We start from the raw sequence: 22,248 nt of genomic DNA on the forward strand, positions 1-22,248 counted from the left end.
ATTTTAAAACCAGCCACGAGTGTTTTGACAAATTGAGTCGAAGGCGACACCATCAGCTGGCTAGAGTCGAGCTCACTACAAACACCTTCTAACGCTCAATAATTAACTAAAAAAAATCTTCTTTGCTTAATCTGTGCACTTAAATCTGAGCATATTTACATTTTTCATCAACTTTCCTTGGACAATGGCCCATTACTTTGTATCCCCAAACGTCTCTAACTTTCCCCCTCTTTTTATAATATTCCACTAACTAAAAGTTCTTCTTCAAATCTCCGCAACTAAACTCTTGAAACACAGTGTCTCATTCAGCAGCAAGTACGTGCACTCAGTCACTGTTTGAGGGTTTCTGTCTACAAAACACAACACCCTCTGACTCACTCCAGCAGCCTGACAATGCCCCCCTGTTACCGTATCGCATGTCTTGCAAAAAGACACAGCTCTGGCAGCAGCTCACAGATCACCAAACATGAGAACAAGAGCTTCAATCCAGCTGACTTTTGGAAGCACTGCACATATCTGATACTTGACAGATTTGGAGGGGGAGGCACGCTGATAACTGAAGACAGGTAGTTTTTTTTCTCTCGCAGGAGACAGTGTTCATCATGCACATTTTCATGATTTCCATCTGTGTGCAATCTCCCGGTATCTCGGCATCCAAAAATGCGTAATTGACAAGCTCAGCAACTCTGATAGGAATCTGCAACGCTCACGGAAACCTTTTTTTTTCTCTTGTCCCCTCATCATGCTGGTCTCCTTGGCCTCTCACATTACTATGATATACAAGATCCCCAAGGACACTGACATCGGCAGAGTTTCTTGAGTTGTTGTACCTGACGCAAGCTGTGCCAGCATCATAAAATAAAGCCCTGGATTGTACTCCACCGCAGATTCTCCACATTCTGACATATGATTATACACAGGGCAAAACTGTAGAAGATAATTATTCTCTGAGGGTGTAAAACCACATTGTACCATGGTTTATACAAGCCCACACCAACAGGAGAGTTTATGTAACATTTCTGAATCTTGAGTATTGCAAAAAGTCTCTATTCTATCAAGTTATTTCTGTGTAAAAGGAAATTCTGGCAACTTTATAATCTTGTAATAATAAAAAATAGCCAATGTGCCAACTACCTCACCTTGTCTGTATTTTAAAACAGGAAGTTGATTTGCATTCAAAATGAATTAAGATATTCTTGATGTTCTTTGAGAAATTTGGAGAATCGTGCTGTGGATATGGTTATGTCAGGGCAAAAAACATCATTTTCCATCTCCCTAAAGCACGCTTTTCACTTTGAGGCACATTCTTTTCTTTGAGTCACGCCAAAGGACATGTGCCTTATATAATGCCATACTATAGTCGAACAAGATTAAATTAGGGGTGTCGCTTTATGAGCCTTCAAACCTGACATATTTACTACTTGATTGAAGGTTGCAGCGAGGTGTGTGAGAAATTCCTTCGTCAGCAAATTTCAATGAATGATTCAACTATTTCGAACCAAATCACTCCGGCTTAATCGAGACAGGAACCAACCTGATTAACCTGATTACACAGTCGCTTTATAGCGCTGAATGGAAGACACAAAGTGGTACATTGTGGAAACACAGCCTCAAGTTATTTGTGGTTGGTGCAAAGATCAAGGCTGTTAGGAGGTTTATTGTTTATTGGGATCCCCGCTAGTTGTTGCCTTGGCAATAACTGCTGTTCCTGGGGTCAATATTCAAGCGAAAACATAGTCACCAGTGTTTGCACTCACACTTCATTCAGTCACATAAACATTGCATCCAACAATAGAATTACACCAAAAGTTCAACATTCAACATCCAGCCATGAAACGTGGCTTTGGTGTCAGGATCTTATGCCAAAATCACTGCAAAATCAATGATATTTGATGACTTAGGAATGAGAACGGGCTGGCATACTGCAGGCAGAGTTGAGTTTAACGATATGGTGACAACAGAGTGCATGAGACTTGGCATTTATTTAGTTTACAGTTCATAATTATCAAGAATGACATAATGTAAATATAATCAACATATAATATCACATAAATCTGTAAATAATCTGTATAATATCAATTTCTTTAAGAATGACGCCATACATTCTGTTAATTTATCAAATCACAGTTATTCACAAGTTACATACATGTCAAGAGTATGCTTTGTAATGCTGTCAATTTTTGTCTTACTATATATTCTTTTTTTTCTGTTATTTATTTTCACACTAGCAACAGCAGCCATTATCAAAGGTGGTTATGTTGCCATGGTAAAGTACGGAGGAAGTGATGTCTGTGTTGGTTACATTAGAGGGTGTGGAGCAGGGAGTACTGTTTATGTAAACTGCAGAATGGAACACAGCTTTAGTTCATCTAAACATCAATTTTCCAAAAATGTTCCCTAAGGAAAGGTATTAAGAACTCATTTCAATCATTGATTGATTAAACTGATTTACAATCAGATTCAAAACTTTAAAACTTTAAAACAAACATTCATAAGTGAAGTTTCTGCATTTCTTTTTTTTGTTGTTGTTGTTGTTTTGTTTTTTATAGGTCCTTTTAAAATGAGCTTGGTCAAAAAAAGCTTCTGGTAAAATAAAGAACAGTCTCAATGCTCCACAAGCAAGACCCAGAGTCAGCATGGATAGATTACTGAACGAGGCACAGGTGTGTCAAGGGCTCCTCTGGCCCTCACCTGCAAAGAGTCACTCAAATTAACACAGATGGACCAAGAAGAGACTCAAAATGACAACAAAAAGATTCAAGTGAACTGCAGAGAAACAAAATAACATCAAAAAGACACCAAACCACCACAAAGAGACACAAAATCAAAACACAAAATCTGCAATTTATATGGGTTATGTTTAAACTACACATGCTCCCTAATGGAGTTCAATGCAGGATAGCACATCTCCTGCACACCAGGGATGATTGCCTAATCACTTTAAAAGGAGAAGAAGCTGCTGCTGTTCTTGTTTGCTGAGCAGCATGAGATGAAGCACAGGACACAGTGTCAAGATTTTGTTTTTTTGGATAGACTCTATCCTGAGACAGTTTGAGCTGCAGATAGTATTTTTAAAATCCACATCACAATTCACATTTTTGCATCTGCCATTTTTTAATCACCATAAAACACAATTAATGATCCCTAAGACGATCCCAGAAAATATCTTGGTCACTGACATTATCAGGTTGCCAAGCACTTGCACAGAAATCAGCAGGAGAGCAGAGGCTGAATGTCAACCAGTTCATGTCTCTTTCAAACCCAGTCACCCATATTCTCTGTCAGCGGCTGTTTGTGCATGTGCATATTTATCTGTTTGTCTCTGTGTGTTTAAAATGAGGACGTTAAGTGGAGGAAACACTTCTCTGGCACTTCATGTAAAGACACGCTGACACAAATGATGCACGAGCAAGGCCAGGAGAACTAGCCCCTCCAAATCACACTGACCCCGAAAACCACAGCGGGGCTTATTCTGGGAAAGACCCTTTTACAAAAACCCTAACTATCACTCATTGCATCGTGCACCGACGCCAGTGGGAAAGCAACAAAGCGAAGGAGAGCATGGCCACAAGTTCAAACTGTTTTAGGCCCACAACAAGGCTTGAAGCCTTGCAGCAGTAAATCAGAATGATTCCTCGGAGAGCCTGGTCTCGCCAATTTCATCCATATTTTCTTGGGAGGATGTTGTGCATGCCACGCTGCAGTAGAAACCACAGATTCTGAGAAAGCATTTTCATATGACTAATGACAGCAACAAAGATGCCAAATTCCTGTTTTCCAAGAAATGTTTTGCTCATTTCCAAAATTGAGCTTTGCAGGTGCTCCAGCAAGGTCCCTGTCCTCAAATTAGTTTGCTAAAAGTCAGTGGACCATTTTATACTTTAAGTAAAATAAGATGTGTTTTTGACAAAAATTCCTAGAGAGAGAGTTAAAGGGACAGTTCAGCCCAAAATTAATTGGTTTTGGTGTGAGTTGTCGAGTGTTGGGCGATATCAGCCTCCAATAAAATGGAACTAGATGGCACTCCATGTGTGGTGCTCAAAGCGGGCTGATGGGAGTAAAGAAGGAAGTAGTATAAAGGCCAAAAGTTCATTTAAGGAGGCAGGTTTGGGTAGTGGATGCCTTAAACAATACCCCCAAGAGACTGGTGTTTGTTTCCTGTGTGAAACCAAATGAACTTTGAGTCGCCATATTTCATTTCCTGAATTTAACTTACATAACTTTCCTAAACCCAATTTTAGCAACTTAACGTTAAGTATGTAATGCGACGACTTCCAACCATTAATCTTTTCCCTCCTAGCTGGTAGGGGCGCTAATTATTTGGGTGCCAGTTCATTACATATCAGATTAACCATTGTATGAGGATACAATGAATGTTTATATCTTGTGCTATCATGAGCCTCTCTCGTCCATAACTTCCTCCCCCCGCTTCCTTCTGCACGGTGATGTAGCTGACAGGTGTAGTTGGATAGAAAGCATAAGTATATATATATATATAAGTATATATAAGTAAATAGTTCTTGCATAGAGCCTACTGCTCACAACAAGGCCTGTGGATTATCTTGAGTAAACGGGTTATGATTTCTGGAAAGAGACATTTATGTTGAGCTTTTCAAAAGATTTTTTTTTGTTAGTTTCACCACAAGCATAGTGCCACCCAATTCTTTCACATTGGAGAGATGTTAGACATTTGTACAACACTATCTCCTTCACTCTGCATCCCACACCAAAACTATCTAGATTGACAAATAGCACAACAGTAACTGATTGTGGATGAACTGTGCCTTTAAAAGTTGATGTAGATATCCTCATCACATGTCAGTATACTTGTTATAAATTAAACCTGAGAGAAAGACCAGCTGCTGCAATTTGTCTTCAATGCAAGTCATTTAAACACAGCTCAGTTTACGAGAGATTTGCCAAGAGATTTGAATATTCAAGTTCCACGAATTCATAGAAGAAAGCACTTGTTCTTTGAATAGAATCGTCATGGCGCAGGCACACCAAATCTTTTCCAACATCTGGATCCAATGATCTGCTTTTGTCCAACGCACAGTTGCCAGGGCCACACAGATGTGCTGACAGGGTTTTAGCCAATCTGCCATCTCACGTACCGCTTCCTATAATCCTCCTCCTGCACCAAACCCTGCAGCCTGCAGAGTCTTTAAACGCCTCACTTCTGTCTGCTTTTACCTTACGCTACAGTTCTGCATGCACATGACAGCGCCCTGCTGATTTGCGGTTTACATTTCCCAAACATGTGCTGCCCGATCTATAATTTGGTGTCGCTGACTGCAGTTGCTGTTTCATGGAAATAAAAGTGCAATCTCATCTTGACAAGTCTGTGAATCAGAGCGACCGCAGCCAGTTTACAGTAAAAGACGAATTTTGGCGTTAAAAAAAAATATTGATTGGCACACGATTTCTGCAGCTGTTGTTTTTTTTTCTCTTCTTGATTCACATTGGTGTGTGCAGCTATTGATGTGGTATTGCTGTACTTCAATGCCCACATATAAAGTAGAAATCTGTAATAGTGGCTGTGACCTGAACATGATTTTTCCTGGGACTTTCCCTCAATTGAACTTGCTATTTACCCAGTTTTTCATTGCTTTATTCCAATCAAACACTGCTGCTGATGCAAGAAACATGAAATGCATCACTTCCTGTGTAGCATGGGACAATTATTAATATGAAAATGTCAGTTTGTTGTACTTAAACAGCCATTAGGCATGCTTAAGAAATACCATATATCTTCCACGCATGCCTTGTGAAAAATAAACAGAGGTCAACATCCATGAGCTCCACCTGTATTTCACACTAAACGCAGACTCGCTTGCATTGCTTAGAGTTTGGGCTCTTCTAATTGTTTCTGGAGATCAAGTCCTCACAGTATTCTGGGAACTGACTCTATCTCTGTGTGAAAAATGGGGGAGGGCGACGCACGCTGCCTCAGCATATTTCCAGCGGTTTGCTCGGCTTTGTCGCTTACAGTAAGCTCTGACTGTGTCATATGGCGTGCATCAGTCACACAAACAAGTCATCTGCTGATCCACATCAAGCTGCATACAGTTGGGGTGATAATTAGCAGCAACTTTGAGCCAACCCACTTTAAAAATGCTCTGTTTGTGGTGTGAATTTTGACTGAATCTCAGTCGGTGTTTCATCTATTTTCTGGTAAGTGACCCACGCACTCTTTTTTTCTGGCTGCAGACGTCATCCAGTCCTTTTCAGACTAAATGGGATACATAGTCTCTCCAGCACAATCAAGGAAGGAGCGCCTCTGGGTCTCCCACCAGTCAAACCTAATCAGAATACCTTGAAATTCAGCAGGCACTTTGATCAGATACTGACTTAACTTCTTAACCTGCTTCTCATATCTGAAACCTGCTGAAACTCAGTTGATTTTATATGCAACCCAATTCTTTCAAGCACCACCAAAAAGCAAACTCTAAGGCTGAAAAATGAGGCCAATTCATAAGTGCAAAAAACTGCAGTTCCTCAAAGGGCCACTTGAGACCGACTCAAAAATCAGTCAGATCTCAAAGACCTCCATGTTAAAATGCAGAACTTAACAGAACTTTGAACATTCTTGTTCAGTCTGTTGTTTGGGACGAAAATAATGACTATCAGAGAAATCAATAAGACACAAATAATTTCCAAAACTAATAATGCATATAATGAAGCAGGTTGATTTGCCACCTGATTCAGATGCTGAAGGCACAAAAACCTACTTCCAACTATAAAACGTCTTACAGCACAGGCTTTCAAGGTATCACTTTCACAAGGATTACTTCATTGTCTGGCATACTTTTTCACTTCTGACTCTCCTGTATTGCAGCACGTTAGCCCGAGGTCCCGGGGCTGGAGAGAAATACGACACTGTAGCGCTGTTTCCCATAGATTGTATCATGTCTCAGAACCATTTTGTGCTGAGGTTGCTCATTTTCTCTGCTTTTGATCATTTTCCCCGGTTTAGACATCGCTCAAGTTGACTCCAGCTCCATTATCTCCTCCAGAACAAGTGCAGCAGCAGCTTCAGTGTCTTTTAAAAGATAAAGTAGGTCAGGATATGAAAGCAAAGCTGCAGACTGAAGCAGACGAACAATAGTGGAGGAAAAGAAGGAATCATAGATGTGAGGAGCTAAAGATGGACACTTTGAACGTTGCTGTATATGAATTCTGATCTGAAAAATACCTCTAAATCTCTTGAGAATCCACAGGGAAATCTCTTGTCTTAGATAAAAGTTAAATATCTTTCATAATGTCCTTGCCTTTGTGCCAGTTTCCATATTATCAAAGAATGCATCACATTTTCTGAATGTTTTCTCAAGAACACTATTTAAGACTTGTTTTTCTAACGTTTGACCTGCACTTTGTACTTAAACTTCACTTGCAAAAGAAAATACAGGCAAAGGTTGAGAATCTGGGCAACAGAGAGAAAAGGGCTGCTGTATTAGCTTATTTTCACAGGGAGGTCAAAGGTCAGCATTACTGGAGATGATGCAGTGTCAGAGGCTGTGTCCCAATTCACAGGCTGTGTCCCTTGAAGAAAGACTAAATGTAGTCCCACAGAGACCAAAACCAATGGTGCATTTGGGTGCTCCTCAACAACGCTTCAAGGGTTAAATAAGCACATTAAGACCCCGTCCAATGACTATGAATTTGTTTAACCTTGTTAACACGTCCATATGGTGTTTTTATGTGCTACAAGCCATATATGATGTAATTGAAGTGTGTTATGTAAATAATGCTATATAAGTTACGTAAATAACTCAAACATTGACTTGAAATAACTCAACATTAACCCTTTGTTTCACACAGGACACAGACAAAACTCTCTTGGGTCAAAGTCCTGTTTATGTTTGACCATCCATCCTGACCTCCCTTCCGTGGACTTTGATGTTTCTTATCTAACATCACCTGACTTCCTTTTTTGCTACCGTCATAATTTTTACCGTCACAAGAGGTTGACACTTCACACTAAACTTTAATTGTGGGTTGTAATAAGCTGCTTGTACAGGCGACCTATGTGGTCGTTTTTTGGGGCTGATTTCTCTCCAAAGCATTAAACCCTCAGTACATATTTAGCCTTGGGCTTAATTTCAAGGGACATCTCAGACCATAAATCTCTATCCAGAGCAGCTACATTCACCATCTGTGCATCATATGGCCCATATACACCAACTGACTCAGACCCAAAGTATACAGGAAACCCAACCTTAATGGACGTAGCGACGGGGTTTACGAACCCTAGCCGCCCTTGGACCACAGTTCCTCCATGTCTCACATCTGGAGAAAACAAAACAAGTGTAAAAATATTAGCATTGCCAAAATGCCTCTGGGTAATAAATTGTCAATTTATGAACCATAAAGGAGAGTCTCTGGACGATCTTTGAGTGGGAGTTCTTTTAGTTGGAACCTGCGAAAGACAGATGTGCCGCGCAGGTTTACATCGTGAATGGTGCTCTTTCTTCAAAACAGGTAGAGGGAAATGAAAGGGGTGTGTGGGCAACGCTGAGCTGACCTTTCCGCCACCTTTGACGTCATTTGACACCTGATATGGCGCAAAGGTCATGGGCAAAGGCAAACGGGGTCGGAGGATCTGAAAAGAGTTTGTCGACAAAGTTTCACAAACGGGGGAAGGGTGGAAGAGGAAGTGAAACTCAACGCAGCAATAAAAGCTTTGATCAGTGTGGGTTTTTAAAGGTCAGTTTCAATGATGTTCCAAACATCTGACATTGGATTCATCCTATCATGGGACACTTAAACGCCACTTAAACTGTATAATCAAGATGAGGAATAACAGGATGTAAAGAAAGAGGCAAATAAAAGCAAACAATTAACAAATTATACACAGCCTGTTCCAAGAAGAAGAACATGACTAGGGTCAAAAGCATTAAATAAACTTTCCCTAGCAGAGTGTCTTGGACTCTATTGGGACGCTGTATAATAAAAACAAAAACATCATCCACAATCCTCCGACATATATTGGTATCCTCCAAAACATCATGTGAATTACGAGTGTTTTGTCCTCAGCTGCACTTCATGAGAGCTGACCACTTATCTCACTGGACACTGACCTCGCTGAGTCATAAAATAAGGTCAGTGCAAGTGCAGTTTGCCCTGATCTGGCCCTTTTTTTTTTTTTACAGCAACTCATTGCGCAGATCTTTGGAGAATACATTTGTGATGGTTAAGACAGCATCACACAAATATTTAAAGCTACAGTATTTTGGCAAAAGGGAGAAATCCAAAGATATCTGAGGGGAATTGTTAAAGCATTCTTGTTTCACAAGCAGGAACCCACCCTTAACTTTAAAAGTTTGTGACATAATAAGTGCAGTTATAAGGTCAAATTTCACCAAAATGTTTCTGACATACAAGGAAGAAGAAAATGTGTCAAGGATGCAGTGGGTATCCATCTGGCAGCTCCACAGGGGAACAGTGAAACCATGTTTGTGGTCAGAATCTGAAGGCTCTAATTGTGTCTTCCAAGGGATTTTGTCGAAAAAGTATTTACATTTAAATGGAGATCAATTTCCAGTGAAGAGATTATGGCCAATTCCAAATCTAAACACCATCAAATTAGGATTTTAAGTGTGTTTCTTCTGCAGTAAAGAGGAAAAATCAGCGAGTCTGCTTACATGTTGAGAAGGATATGAGGATAGGAGATTATTAATGTTCCATTTAACCGCAAAACCATTATCCCTTTGTGGATGAACACTGTGAAAAAAGATCCTGATGTTAAGTAAGCATGTTTGTTTTTATGGTTTATGTGACTGGGGGGACACCAATTTGAGCTTTTTCTGCTTCAATTTATGGTGGAAATGTCTCTATTTATTTGGTGGGGGAAAAACACTCTGCTATCATTGGACATCAATATGATTTCAGAAAGATGTTGGACTCTCTGCTAATCAGACTGATGATTTAAAATATTAAAATATATTGCAATAATGATATTTTAAATGTCATCATTAGAATTTCCCAGTCTATGGATGCTAACATCATGACATTTTGCAGATGTTTGCTTTTGTTCTTGGTATCTTACAGCTTCATGGCATTGTTTTGCATCAAGACATCAATAATGCAGTGGGAAAAAAAGCTGTCGTGATGGTATGAAATGACACTATCAGTTTGAAACCAGTAAAAATGTAATATAGCTGGAAAGTTCCTACAGGGCAGGCAGGTGGGCTGGTGGATCAGTCCAGCAAACCCTGGACTTTTTTCCTGAGAGCCTGCCATTTGAACCCTGTATGAATGTTAAGTCAAACCATGTTTTTTTTCTAAACCTAACCATCTGCTTTTGTTGCGCAAGGAAATAAATATATATGCAAGATATCTACCAACATTGTAAGTTTATTTGAAAAAGACTGTATGCATCTGTTGAGCAGAAACTGTTTTGCGAAAGTAGCAGTGTATTTAGACAACGCATGTAACGGGCACAAATTGACATTGTCCCTGAATGTCAACAACATACACACCCCAGATATCTAGCAGGTCATGTAGACGTGAAAAGTCCACTAAAAAAGTGTTGATATGAGACGAGCTGAGAATGAGAATATTTTTTTTTTTCAGTATTCTACATCAAGTTGACGCTGGCATTAGACGTTGTCCTGACATTGTCACCCAATGTCACAACCTAACTTCTTTCAAATATCAGTACCCCCTCCCAAAATCTACGCCCATGTCCATATAAGCTATAAAGAAAGAAATCTATAAACCATAAGTCTTTTTTATCATCTCAACTTCATAACTTTTTGCTGATTGTTTTCTTTAAACTAGACAAACCACGTTTGTCTTGCATGTGACATGAATTATTGCATTAGGTCACATTTTCTTCTTTCTCTGCCAAGTTCCCTCTTACTTGCAGTCATGGCTCCGTTTATATATATGACTCTTCCCTTGGAGGTCTGTAAACACTAAAACTACTTTTCTTTCCCCTTAAAAATTACTTCTGAATCCAACAGCATGCTTTGGAAGTCCACATGCTGTCGTTCAAATGACCTCGTCAGCAAATTAAGTTTTCTGAATATTCCTCGTTGAAGTGGTCTTTAAAGAAGTGAGCTTTCTTGTTCTTGAGCACAAACACCTATAATAATAATAAAAATGTTGTCTTGGAGAGCCTGGGAATACTAAATGGCCACTCTGCAGCGAGAGAGACAAGGTCTTATTCAGTCGCCTTCAGGAGCATCGTCTCCTATCTGGCAGATCTGGAGGCATGCCAGCACCCGCCCTGTGAAATCAGCATCGCAGCGCACGGAGTGACAAGTGCGCCTCCCCCTCCAAACGTTGTTTGACATACCCATCGTTGTAGGCTTCGCCTCTGGCTGTTTCTTTTTTAAAAGGCAAGCTCAAAGCCACAGATTACACATTTTGCTCACAAGCTTTGCGGATAAAATAACCTACAGAGAGCGCGGCAGTGGGAATCAGGCTCGCTCTCTCGTATTTGGAGAGGAACCGCTTGCGCGTAAACGGCACCGGGCATCACTGAAAGGACATACGTGGTGTCTGGATATTTTCTTTTTTAAATTTTACTGGTGATTGCAATGTTGAAGGGATTTGCATTGTGACTCTTTGTGGATTGCGAGCAACGTTTGGGAGTTGAGCGCGCAAAGCACCTGTGGATGCAACACTCCCCCCTCCCTGATGTTTGGACTGAAATCTTTTGCAAAGAAAGGATTCACCACAAGATACAGCTGATAATCGTTGAGGTTTCGATCAGACAGTTTAGCCAAGAAGCGCGCCATGCTGCTGAGCGTCTCCTTCCTGGTGCTTCCCCTGCTGAGCATTTCCGGCTGCGGCTCGTCGTACGTGCCGTGCCAGCCGTGCGATCAAAAGGCCCATTCCATGTGTCCGCCGGTGCCGATGGCCTGTCAGCTGGTGAAGGAGCCCGGCTGCGGCTGCTGCCTGACGTGCGCGCTCGAAGAGGGCCAGCCGTGCGGCGTGTACACCGGGCCGTGCACGCGCGGGCTCCGCTGCCTGCCCAAGAACGGCGAGGAGAAGCCGCTGCACGCGCTCCTGCACGGCCGGGGGGTGTGCAGGAACGAGAAGTTGTACAAACTGCTGCATCCGTCAAAAGGTAGGCTTGTGGAGAGATGACTGATTGAGATCACAGCGGCTGGAATAAAACAGGTCACTGACTTTAATGGAACATTAATTAAATGAATTAATTCAGTCATTAATTGATGGCAGCTTCATTTTGCATTCATTATAGTAAATGTAAACCTTCTTTTATGTAATTCTCTCTCATTATGTTCAATTATAGAACTTAATCTGCAGTGCTCTACTTGACTAAGCAGAAATTTTAAAGGGATAGTTTGGCTTTTTCTAAGTGCATGGGGTACTTATCCAAAGTCAGTGTATTGCTTTTTGTACCTGCCAGTTTGGAGAAGCAGGCTGGAGTCTGATACAAAAGCAAAGCGATGTGCGGTTGTGAATGGGGGCCAGCAACAAAACATATTTTAGCCAACTAAAAAAAAGTCACAGATAGCAAGGGATGCTGTGGTAAATTTTAAAAAAAAGATGGAAAAATGACCCCTAGCCCAAAAAAACACTTATTCACACCCTTTACTCAAAGATGTATGTTATATTTTCTAAAGGTGGAGGATGAAAAAAGAGGTCAGGTGCCCTTCTGTGTCTCTTTGGGAGCCAGCAAGGCTGATGGGAGTCAACTCGACCTCCTTAAGACATCCTGACACCTGTCATTACCGAGGCACACGACTCAAAAGCCCCTGTCTTGTGCCTTGACCCTGTGAACTCTGTCAACAATTGGTGCCGAGCGTCGATCAACCTGTCATCTTGGTCTGAAAAGCCCTCATGGGGCCTTGCGAGCTGTAAATCAGTAGGTTTCGTGTGAGTGGCCCGCCGCCTCAGGGGCCCCCAGCCGACATAAAACAAGGGAGAAGATTACAGGTAGTGCTCTGTGAGGCTCCCTTTTGGCTCCTTTGAGATCAGGGACAGTCACTGTGTCTGCTGTGCTGGGGAGCGCTTTGTGGGGAAATGTTGGCTCTCTTTAAGGTGGGAAATCATATTTTTTCCCTCTACAGTTTCTTTTTTTTTGTCTGTTCTTTTGTCACACACCTCTTCGTCCACCACCTGTTCCTTTTCCCACACCACCTTTTTGTCTCTCTATTCTCTCCCACCACACTACCTCTTCTCCTCTTTCCCTGCCTGGCTACTGTCCCTCTTCATCTTTTTCCACCCTATTCTTCTTTTTCTCCCCCGCCTCACCCCCAGTTTCACCCTTTCCATTCTGTGTTACTTTCCTGCAGATTGGAGCTTTAGTATAGAAGCACTCTGGAAACATAAATAATCTCGCTGGCTGTATTAAACCTCAGCGGACCGAGCCAAAGAACTGCAGTTCTTCTTGCTCAGAGGGAAGTCCAGTAAGAAAAGGCAGAAGATAAGAAAGGGGGAAACACTGGCACACATATGTATCAGTGTCACATTCAGATCAGCCTTATCAAAGATAAGCGTGTTCCCTTGCTATGACATTTAAAGTCTATTTTTTTGGGGGGGGTTACTATTAAAATTTGCACTGAGAAAATCTTTGGCAGCACCCATTCAGATCATTCAGAGCAGATTTGCATCTGAGAAATTGTTGTATAATCAAAAAACTTCAATCTTCTATTCATCTCCCCTTCCCTTTCCCACACTATCCTCTGCTCCCTCCCACCACTCTTTGTTAGTCCCACCCTGGTCTCTTTATCTGTCTCCCCCACTCCTCTACTCCCTCCCCCCTTCTCTCTCCGTCTCAGCGCTGCAGGCAGGCCCAGGCTGTGCAGTGATTCAGCAGAATGCAGGCTGAGCGTGGGTTACTGATCCCCCCATCTGTCTGCCCGTCAGCCAGCTTCTCCATTAACTCCACATCTCCTGCTGGGCGCTCGCTCAACATATAAATTAAACAAAACCCATATGCACACAGATAAATACACACCTCATGCAGAACAGGCACTTGAAATAATTAAAAACAAGCCAATAGGTGCATGCATACATACTATAATTCAGAAAAGGGATGTATGTGTATTTTAACACAAGATGCACCACTGCATGGGTGCAATTTGCACATGAACTTATTCCTTTGCAACGTTATCTGGAGAGATTTTCCACATGAAAAACAGATGAAAACTCCTTGTCAAGAGCAAAGAAACAAAGTAAAAATGCAAGGAGGGAGTTTTCTGTCACTAACTTCTGCAGGGATCTTGCTCTCCGGGAGTCTCACAATTCAAACGTGAGAAAAAGGGAGAGAAGGAAAGACAATATTTTTTACACATTCTTAATGCTACTTTAATGCACCATTTGGCATAGGTGCATTTTGCACATTCATCATGTGAAAAAGCACGAAAAGCAATAGCACAAGCTGTCATTCAAACCTGGATAGAAGCTAGAAACAGTAATATTTAGTTGTCTTTTTGTCATGTTTGTAAGTGCATGAAACATAAAACTGAAGTTATTCCTCTGCAACATTATCTGGATTGATTTCACGCTGACTTTCCACATGAAGAATGGATGAAAACTCCATGTCAAGAGACATAAGGAAGAAGTTTTCTTTCTTTCTGTCATGGGGATCCAGCTTTCCAGGATCACTGCTCTCACAATTTAAACACGAAGAAAAAGGAGCGCAAAAAAGATTAAATTGTTAACACATCTTTAATGCTACTTTAATGCACCATTCTGCATGGGTGCATTATATACATTTATCATGTGAAAAAAGCGTTAAAAGAAAAACACAAGCTGTCATTCAAACTTAGATAAAAGCTAAAAACAGTAGTATTTAGTTGCTTTTTCATCATGTTCGCAAGTGCATGAAACATGAAACTCAAGTTATTCCTCTGAAATGATATCTGGATTGATTTCACGCTGACTTTCCACATGAAGAAGGGATGAAGACTACTTGTCAAGAGCCGTAAGGAAGAAGTTTTCTTTCATGAACTCCTATAGCAATCCAGCTTTCGAGGATCACAATTCAAAAATACAAGGAAAAGGGAGCAGAGGAAAAATGAAATTCTAAACACATTCTTAATTCTAATTTAATGCACCAGTCTGCTTGGATGCATTTTGCGCATTTATTGTGAAAAGACATGACAAGCAATAATACAAGCTGTCACTCAAAAATTTGAAACAGGGTATTTAGTTGCCTTTTTGTCATGTTTGCAAGTATGTGAAACATGAAACTCAAGCGACGATATCTGGACTGATTTCACGTTGATTTTGCAGATAAAACACAAAGGAAAACTCTTTGTCCAGATATGCAAGGGAAGAAGTTTTCTGTCACAAAGTCCTGCAGGGATCTGGCTCTTCAGGCTGACTGTCTCACAATTTAAAAAAAAGGAAGACAGACAAAATTTTGAACACATCCCTAATGTCACTTTAATGCACCACTTTGCATGGGTGCATATTGCACTATTGTGAAAAGCAGAAAAATAATAATACAAGCTGTAATTCAAAGGCGAGAAACTGTAGTATTTACTTGGCTTTTTTGTCGTGTTTGCAAGTGCATTAAGCACAACTTAAGAGATTCCTCTGCAACATTATCTGGACTGATTTCACACTGACTTTCCAGAGGAAGCAGGCATAAAAATTTCTTGTCAAGAGCAAAGAAACAAGAGACACATGGAAGGATTTTGCTGTTGCAAACTCCTGCAGGGATCTGGCTCTCCAGGAGCTTTTTTACTATTCAAACATGAGGAAAAGGGAAAGGAAGAAGAGACAAAATGAAAGATCAGTCAGCACAGGTCAGATTAGACAAACTCGAGGATTAGCATGTGAGGACTTGATTGGGTTTATGCTGGCTGCTGATCTGCCTCAGCTTTCTCTGGAGGAGGAAAAAAACTGTGTCAGCAGGAAACTGGAGGATGGGGGAATCTCTCTCGCTTTTTCCAAGAAGCTGTCATTATGTGGACGGATGACATCATCATGATCTCCATGATCATCACTGGGGGTTGGAGGGGCTCGGGAGGGTTTTAAGCATCATTTGCAACGTGGCGGTGACCTTGTTTCACCGCCCGGTTAGCTTAGTAGCTTAGCAATCACGTCAGTGCAGAAACGGAGGGGTTTATGTGCAGAATTGTGCAATCTGCCAAAATGAAACGGAAACAAGTGCGTGACACAGCAGTGGAAATGGGCCAGCTGTGGCTTAGGATGCATACAAGGCTAATGCATGTTAAAAGCAAAAAATGAAGTGAAATATCAGTTGAAAGTGCCTTTGGGAATGAAAGCCACAGCCACTCATTCTGGCCTCGACACAGTCGCTGTGGTCGTATGAATAGAGGGTGGGACGAGGCAAGGGAGAGGGGCGAGCACTGAGGTTTGTGCGACTGTGTGTGACTCCCCAAAATGTTGCAAAAGAGCTGTATTTTTGCACAGATGAAAGATGCATGTACATGAGGGTTTCTGTGGGGGTTGGGACCCAAAATGGGCTGCGGCTGTTTCTGGTGGCTTGCCACATGACAAGTGTAATAGTATGTTTTCATGGGCCTGGGTGCCAGGGTGAGACTAAATATCTCATTTAGGTCACCAGCTATAAAAGTTTTAAAACCCCTGGTCTACATATACCCCAAACTGGCAACCTAACTTGCCATAAATGTAGGCTATGTTGTTCCGTATGTCAACACTTCCAATCTGAATCTGGCCAGTAGCCACTGACTGTGCTAAATAAGCATTTAGCTGGTGCAGTGAAATCATCACGTTGTGTTCTGATGATATTGGTAGACGCTACTGTCCTGCACCTTCGTGACTTTTTAATTTTAGCAACTCAAATAGGTACATATCCAGGTGGGATCCATCATAGCGCTCTTGATTCTGACCCTTCTTCAAACCGTCTCTAGAAAGCAGCAGAAAAAATGCTTTGAAGACCTGTTTTGCACAGGGTTAATATCACACCTGTGGACATTAAGTTGTTTGTAATAATTGGTATCATGGGTTATTTTTATGTCTGTAATTTGTAAAGTTCCGGTGTAAATTACCGAGTGGTGGAGACAGCTCTCTGATAACAGTAATCCTGTGTGAATCAAGCGTCAGCTAACTGCAGCTGGACTATGGTGCACATTCTTGTTCTTGTAGTTGTGTTTGTACTCTGTCTCCCCATGCCTATATTCATATATGCAGTAGCGCAACTGATTCTCAAACATTTGATGTCAAACATTTGATGTCATATAATCAACAGCAGAACTTTAAGGGAGAGTTATCAGTGACTTTTTCAGGAGAAAAATAATTGAACTATGAATATTTTTCAGAGACTTGTTAAATCTGAGTGCACTGGGAGTGAGAATTAAAGGGTAACTTTGGTACTTTTTGACCTGGACCCTAGTCTCCTATACTCAATAGAATTTACATTCATTAAAAAGTTCTTGTTTTTGCCACTGACAGACTCAAATTGTTGTTATTAGTGTCTGACAACATTATGGAAAGGATCCCTACAGAGATGAATCTATTGTTAAACTAGAAACAGCCCCGAAATCATTATTGCCAAGCCCACCAAATTCCATTAAAAAAAACAACAAAAAAACCCCAATGATTTTATCATAGTAAAACACACTTTAAAAGTCAACATAAATTAAACAAAACTCACAAAAAACATTTTGGTTTGTCTTTCCACTGTTCAAGCAGTCACCAACTCAAGTATGGTCAGCATTAATCATTAATACACCCGCTTAGCTGTGAAAATATGCTGGCTCTTTACACACTACGATTACAGTTTAGTTAAATGCTGTCTTGTAGATTAAGTGATAGCAATTTTGGGTCTGTTTCTGGTTACGCGAAAAGGATCTATGTAATATCCTTTCCATGATGTTGTCAGATAGTCAGTGGCAAAAACAAAAACCTTTATTGCTATATGATGTCCCTCAGTTTAACTCTATTCCACTGGTGAAAGTTGTTGTTACTACCTTGCCATAAAATTAAGTAAACGCCAAAAAAAAAAAAACAGCAGAGAAGAAGAAACTGATGATAGATATAAACAACACAGCATTTGAAGTATTCAAGCAATCGTCTTTGCAAATGTTTTATGAGAAGAAATTCCGTCATCACTTTTATTAGGCCTCTAGGATACACACAGGTTATTTTGATGAGAAATGCTGAATGTAAAAGTAACTGTTTACAAGGAAACTCCAACAGGGCACCTTTAACTTCAAACATGCATGATAACAGTGAGTAACCTCATCTGTCTTTGCCTCCCTACCAGACAGAGAATCTAATGATGACACCATGCTACCCATCCCAGAGTCCATGCTGCCCCAAAGCAAGGTGCCCTTATATGGAAGAGACCACATCAGCAGTCGGAAAGCCCAGGCCATGAAGCAAGCCAAGGACCGCAAGAAGCAGCTGGCCAGGCTGGGACCCACCAGCAACCTGGACTTCTCTCCGCTCAGCCTGGATAAACTGGAGCCTGAGTTCGTAAGTAAAGTTGAGATTACAAAGAGGCATACCAGAGAGAAAAATGACTCAGCTAAAAGGGGAATAAGTATAAAGAAACTAGTTCTGACAAAGCAGCCGAGATGCCCCGCAGGGCCACTTTCACACGAGACCATATGTTATGAACAGAGTGCCAAATTATTAAAGTAGAGGAGGTATTTCCCACCTCCCTACTTTTTCATACTCCCAAAGGCATTTTGAATCATCCTCTTTAACTCTTGTGCACATTCTGACCATGCAAACACTCACACCCACATCTTTGCATGCAGGGCCCTTGCAGGAGAAGACTGGATAATCTCATTCAGAGCATGAAGGACACCTCAAGGGTCTTGGCCCTTTCTCTGTACATCCCCAACTGTGACAAGAAGGGCTTCTTCAAGCGCAAACAGGTAGGGATTCATCCTCATCATCTTGGTTTTGATACAAGCCTTTTATCTGTCCAAAAAAGCAAAGGGATGGCCCACCTTACTCTGCCTTACTCTGATTGTCATACCCCGAGATTCTTACCCTGACCAATCCAACTTCTCTTGCCAAAACCTAACTAATCCAACCAACAAAGGCAACAAGCACTTGCCAGTCACAGGTAAAGAAGGGCAGGTCATTTCAGTAAGCAATGGTTTCCCTTACTCTGCTTCCAATTTGCTTACTCCGACATTCTTACCAAACTCTAACCAATTCCACTCCTCTTGCCAAAACCAAACCAATCCAACCAAAAAGGCAACGAGTACTGGTTGCTCATAGGTAGAGTAGGGGGGGTCATTCCTTCACTTTCCTAGGATTTGCAAATTTGCACCCATTAAAGCTGAAAAAGAATTTATCACCAGCATCTTATCCCTTTCTGCTAACTCTGTGCTTGCAGTGTAAGCCGTCTCGTGGTCGGAGGAGGGGAATCTGCTGGTGTGTCGACCGGTTTGGTGTGAAAATCCCCGGCATCAACTACGCGGGAGGAGACCTGCAGTGCAAAGAGCTCGACAGCAGCAGCAACAGCAACGAATGAACCTGTCGTTGAGCCCTCCTAAAACCTGCCAATCAAGCTTGCGCACATAATGACTGCCAATCAGGAAAATATGGCAAAAATGCTAATGGTCAGGTGTGATGGACTGTTTATGTTTTTCTTTAAAAGGGGAGCTGAACTGAAAAGCTTGCTTGGGTGAAAATCTTCACGTAGGTGTTAAATCTGGCTCCCCACTGACCGTGTACTATGTTCGAGGTTAGCTAGCACCTCAACTCTTTATATCCATAGATAATAGAGGATTATATATATTTGTATAATATTGATAATATGTTGTGTATTATATTATGCGAAATTTACTCCAGGAAATTCTGAGACAAGACATATTTTAAATGTGGCTAAAAATCAACTTTTTTTCATGTTTTTGTCATAGTGGTGATCAAGGAGACACCATTGAAGAGTCAGTGCTCATATCAGTTAGCCATGTTTTACTAGTTTTTAATCATATGAATGACATCCTTATGTAAGAGGCATATCTTTTAGCTATCAAATAATGACTTAAGCTTTTTAATCCTGCCCACATCCTACAATTGCTAACACTTTGCCACTGTTGGGCAACTTTGCTAAGTAGGAAAATGTGGATAGAAAAACCAAATCATGTGTGGGCACCAATGGGAGCCAAATCTGTAACAGCCAACAGAAGCTTACACTTAATAGTTTGGCATTTTAGAAAACAAAGGTATTTGCTTTATTTCTTGAATTTCAAGAAATTCAACTTTAAAAATATGGAAAATCAAATGAGAAATCAGCAACTGTATGCTTATGAATCATATAAATGATTTTGTCAGTTGGTGATTATTTTCAAAATCACAATGTGACGACCTTGACATCACTCATAAACAATCATATTGTTATGTACTGTAAAAGGTTGGATATTTGACAGTCTCCTTTTTTTAAGTCCAGACAACTGCGTCCACTGTTTGTAAATGTGTACAATGTGTGTGTGTGTGTGTGTGTGTGTGTGTGTGTGTGTGTGTGTGTGTGTGTGTGCGTGCTCCTGTCTGTATGTGTGTGTTCTGTACTGTATGTGTCATATTCTTATAGTTCTCAACTGTAAGAAACTCTGTTTTAAATTCTCATTACCTGAGCTACTGTCAGTCAAAAGTGGTGCCGTGCATTTCCCTTCGCACACAAATCGTATGCAAAGGCCCTGCACTGATTATGTGTCCACGTGCAGGGTCTCCACTGCCACCACAGGCAAATCGGTCGGCTTGCTCTCAGGGTTGATCAGGTCATGTATCCTGCAAAGAGCAAGGTTGCTGAGTTTGTATGTAAATTCAAGTGCCTTCTGCCCCACACCACTTTGAATTTTCATTTGCATGTGGACCCATTGGTTTGTTGAATGAGGGACACTCCGGCACAAAGGAGGAAAACAATTTCAGGTGTGGATGAAAGATTTGTTGTTGGATTTTGTGTGATGACAGAGGACACACTTTTTGTCCTATAGTTCAAAATCAGCTTCAGATCCTTTTTTTGTTATAATCTTCATGTTCATTTAATGACTCTTATAATCTCAGACATTCCTCACGCCTAATCACTATACTGTGATATTAGGAGAGCATTGACAGGGGCCCATCGGCCAATTCTTGATTTTAGCACACATGTAAACACAACAAGGTGACACTTTCAGAATCTCAGCTAAAAAAAAACGATAAATGTGAACAATACGGTGGAATATTTATCAGGCGTGTAATTGATGTACTCGTTTTTTTGTAATGACAAATCACTATTTAAATAAAGTTCATGTACCCAAAAAAATCTGCACTCATGTCTTAAATGTGTGAACTCTGCCAAGATATTGAGTCAGTGGTTGTGTTTGCGGTGACTGCTATCTTGATGACCTTGACACTGTTGATGATGCAGGTTGTTTCCATGTGCTTTCAAAGGCGAAACTACCTGCTGTGACATAACTTATTTGGGTGTGGTCAAAGGTGATGCATGTTTTTGAAAGATTAACCCATAGAGGACAACATAGCCACATTTTTGTTGGCACACAGGAATCATAAAAAAAGTGAACGTAAAATATGCCACCTGCTTGACTCTTAGGATTGCAGTGCCAGTTGACTGATCCCCCACTTTTGGTTTAAATATCTCAGTAGCGTTTGAGTAACTTACAATTATATTTAATACAGACATTCATGGTCCCCAGATGATGTATAATACTGACATTGATTTTAGTGAGCCTCTGATTTTTCCTCTAGTGCCACCATGAACTGAAGTGTTTTTAACTAATATTTCTCAAATAACTATTGGATGGATTGTCGTGAAATTTGGTCCAGATTTTCATGTCACCCAATAAATTAGGTGATGTCCTCACTGTTCATCTGGTGCCATTATCAGGTCAAAAAATGTCAAAAATGTATCCAGTATTTAGTTTACAAACAAATACATGCATAAGTCATGTTCTCATCAGCCTCACCTGTACTTTGTGTTTTACTCCAATTAGTAAACATGACCATGCTAGTAAACTTAACTACAATGGCAACTACTAAAAACTTCCTCTTCAGCATCAGTATGTGACTTTGTTGGTTTCAGTACCACACTTACATTAAAGTGAAAGGGTGCAGGTCAATTATTGTCATAAGTTTCCAGGATCTGAAATGTCTGTGCTACAGTGCCAAATAGACTTACTAATGAATTCCCAAAAAATCTGTCATTGTGATTTTTTAAAAAATGTTCTCAAACCTAAATGCTTTGAAAGCAACCCTGCATCAAGTAGGATGGCACAATATGCAAAGACACAAAATGAGTCACAGTTTTAGTCGGAATGGCAAGTTTTGCATTTCATTTTCCCTGAATATGCACAACAATGCTTTTTTAATAAT

General features: G+C 40.8%; 1 protein-coding gene across 1 annotated transcript; it reads left to right on the forward strand.

Moving 5' to 3' along the window:
• The first annotated feature begins 11,288 nt into the window (after positions 1–11,288).
• On the forward strand, positions 11,289–21,181 carry igfbp5a (insulin-like growth factor binding protein 5a). The gene is made up of 4 exons (XM_042512946.2): positions 11,289–12,079; positions 18,182–18,393; positions 18,681–18,800; positions 19,271–21,181. Exons 1-4 carry the CDS (start codon positions 11,746–11,748, stop codon positions 19,406–19,408), a joined length of 804 nt encoding a protein of 267 aa, XP_042368880.1. The 5' UTR covers positions 11,289–11,745; the 3' UTR covers positions 19,409–21,181.
• Positions 21,182–22,248: the final 1,067 nt, after the last annotated feature.

The sequence above is a fragment of the Plectropomus leopardus genome, chromosome 24 (genome assembly GCF_026936395.1).
Source record: "Plectropomus leopardus strain MGB_pleo_1.0 chromosome 24, ASM2693639v1, whole genome shotgun sequence".
In the NCBI taxonomy this organism is placed as follows: Eukaryota; Metazoa; Chordata; class Actinopteri; order Perciformes; family Serranidae; genus Plectropomus; species Plectropomus leopardus.

Bases quoted from the DNA above. Each gene is read 5' to 3' on its own strand.
- igfbp5a (XM_042512946.2), top strand. From the start codon at position 11,746: ATGCTGCTGAGCGTCTCCTTCCTGGTGCTTCCCCTGCTGAGCATTTCC. The intron at 12,080-18,181 runs GTAGGCTTGTGG...CCTCCCTACCAG, and splicing joins ACTGCTGCATCCGTCAAAAG to ACAGAGAATCTAATGATGAC. The intron at 18,394-18,680 runs GTAAGTAAAGTT...CTTTGCATGCAG, and splicing joins ATAAACTGGAGCCTGAGTTC to GGCCCTTGCAGGAGAAGACT.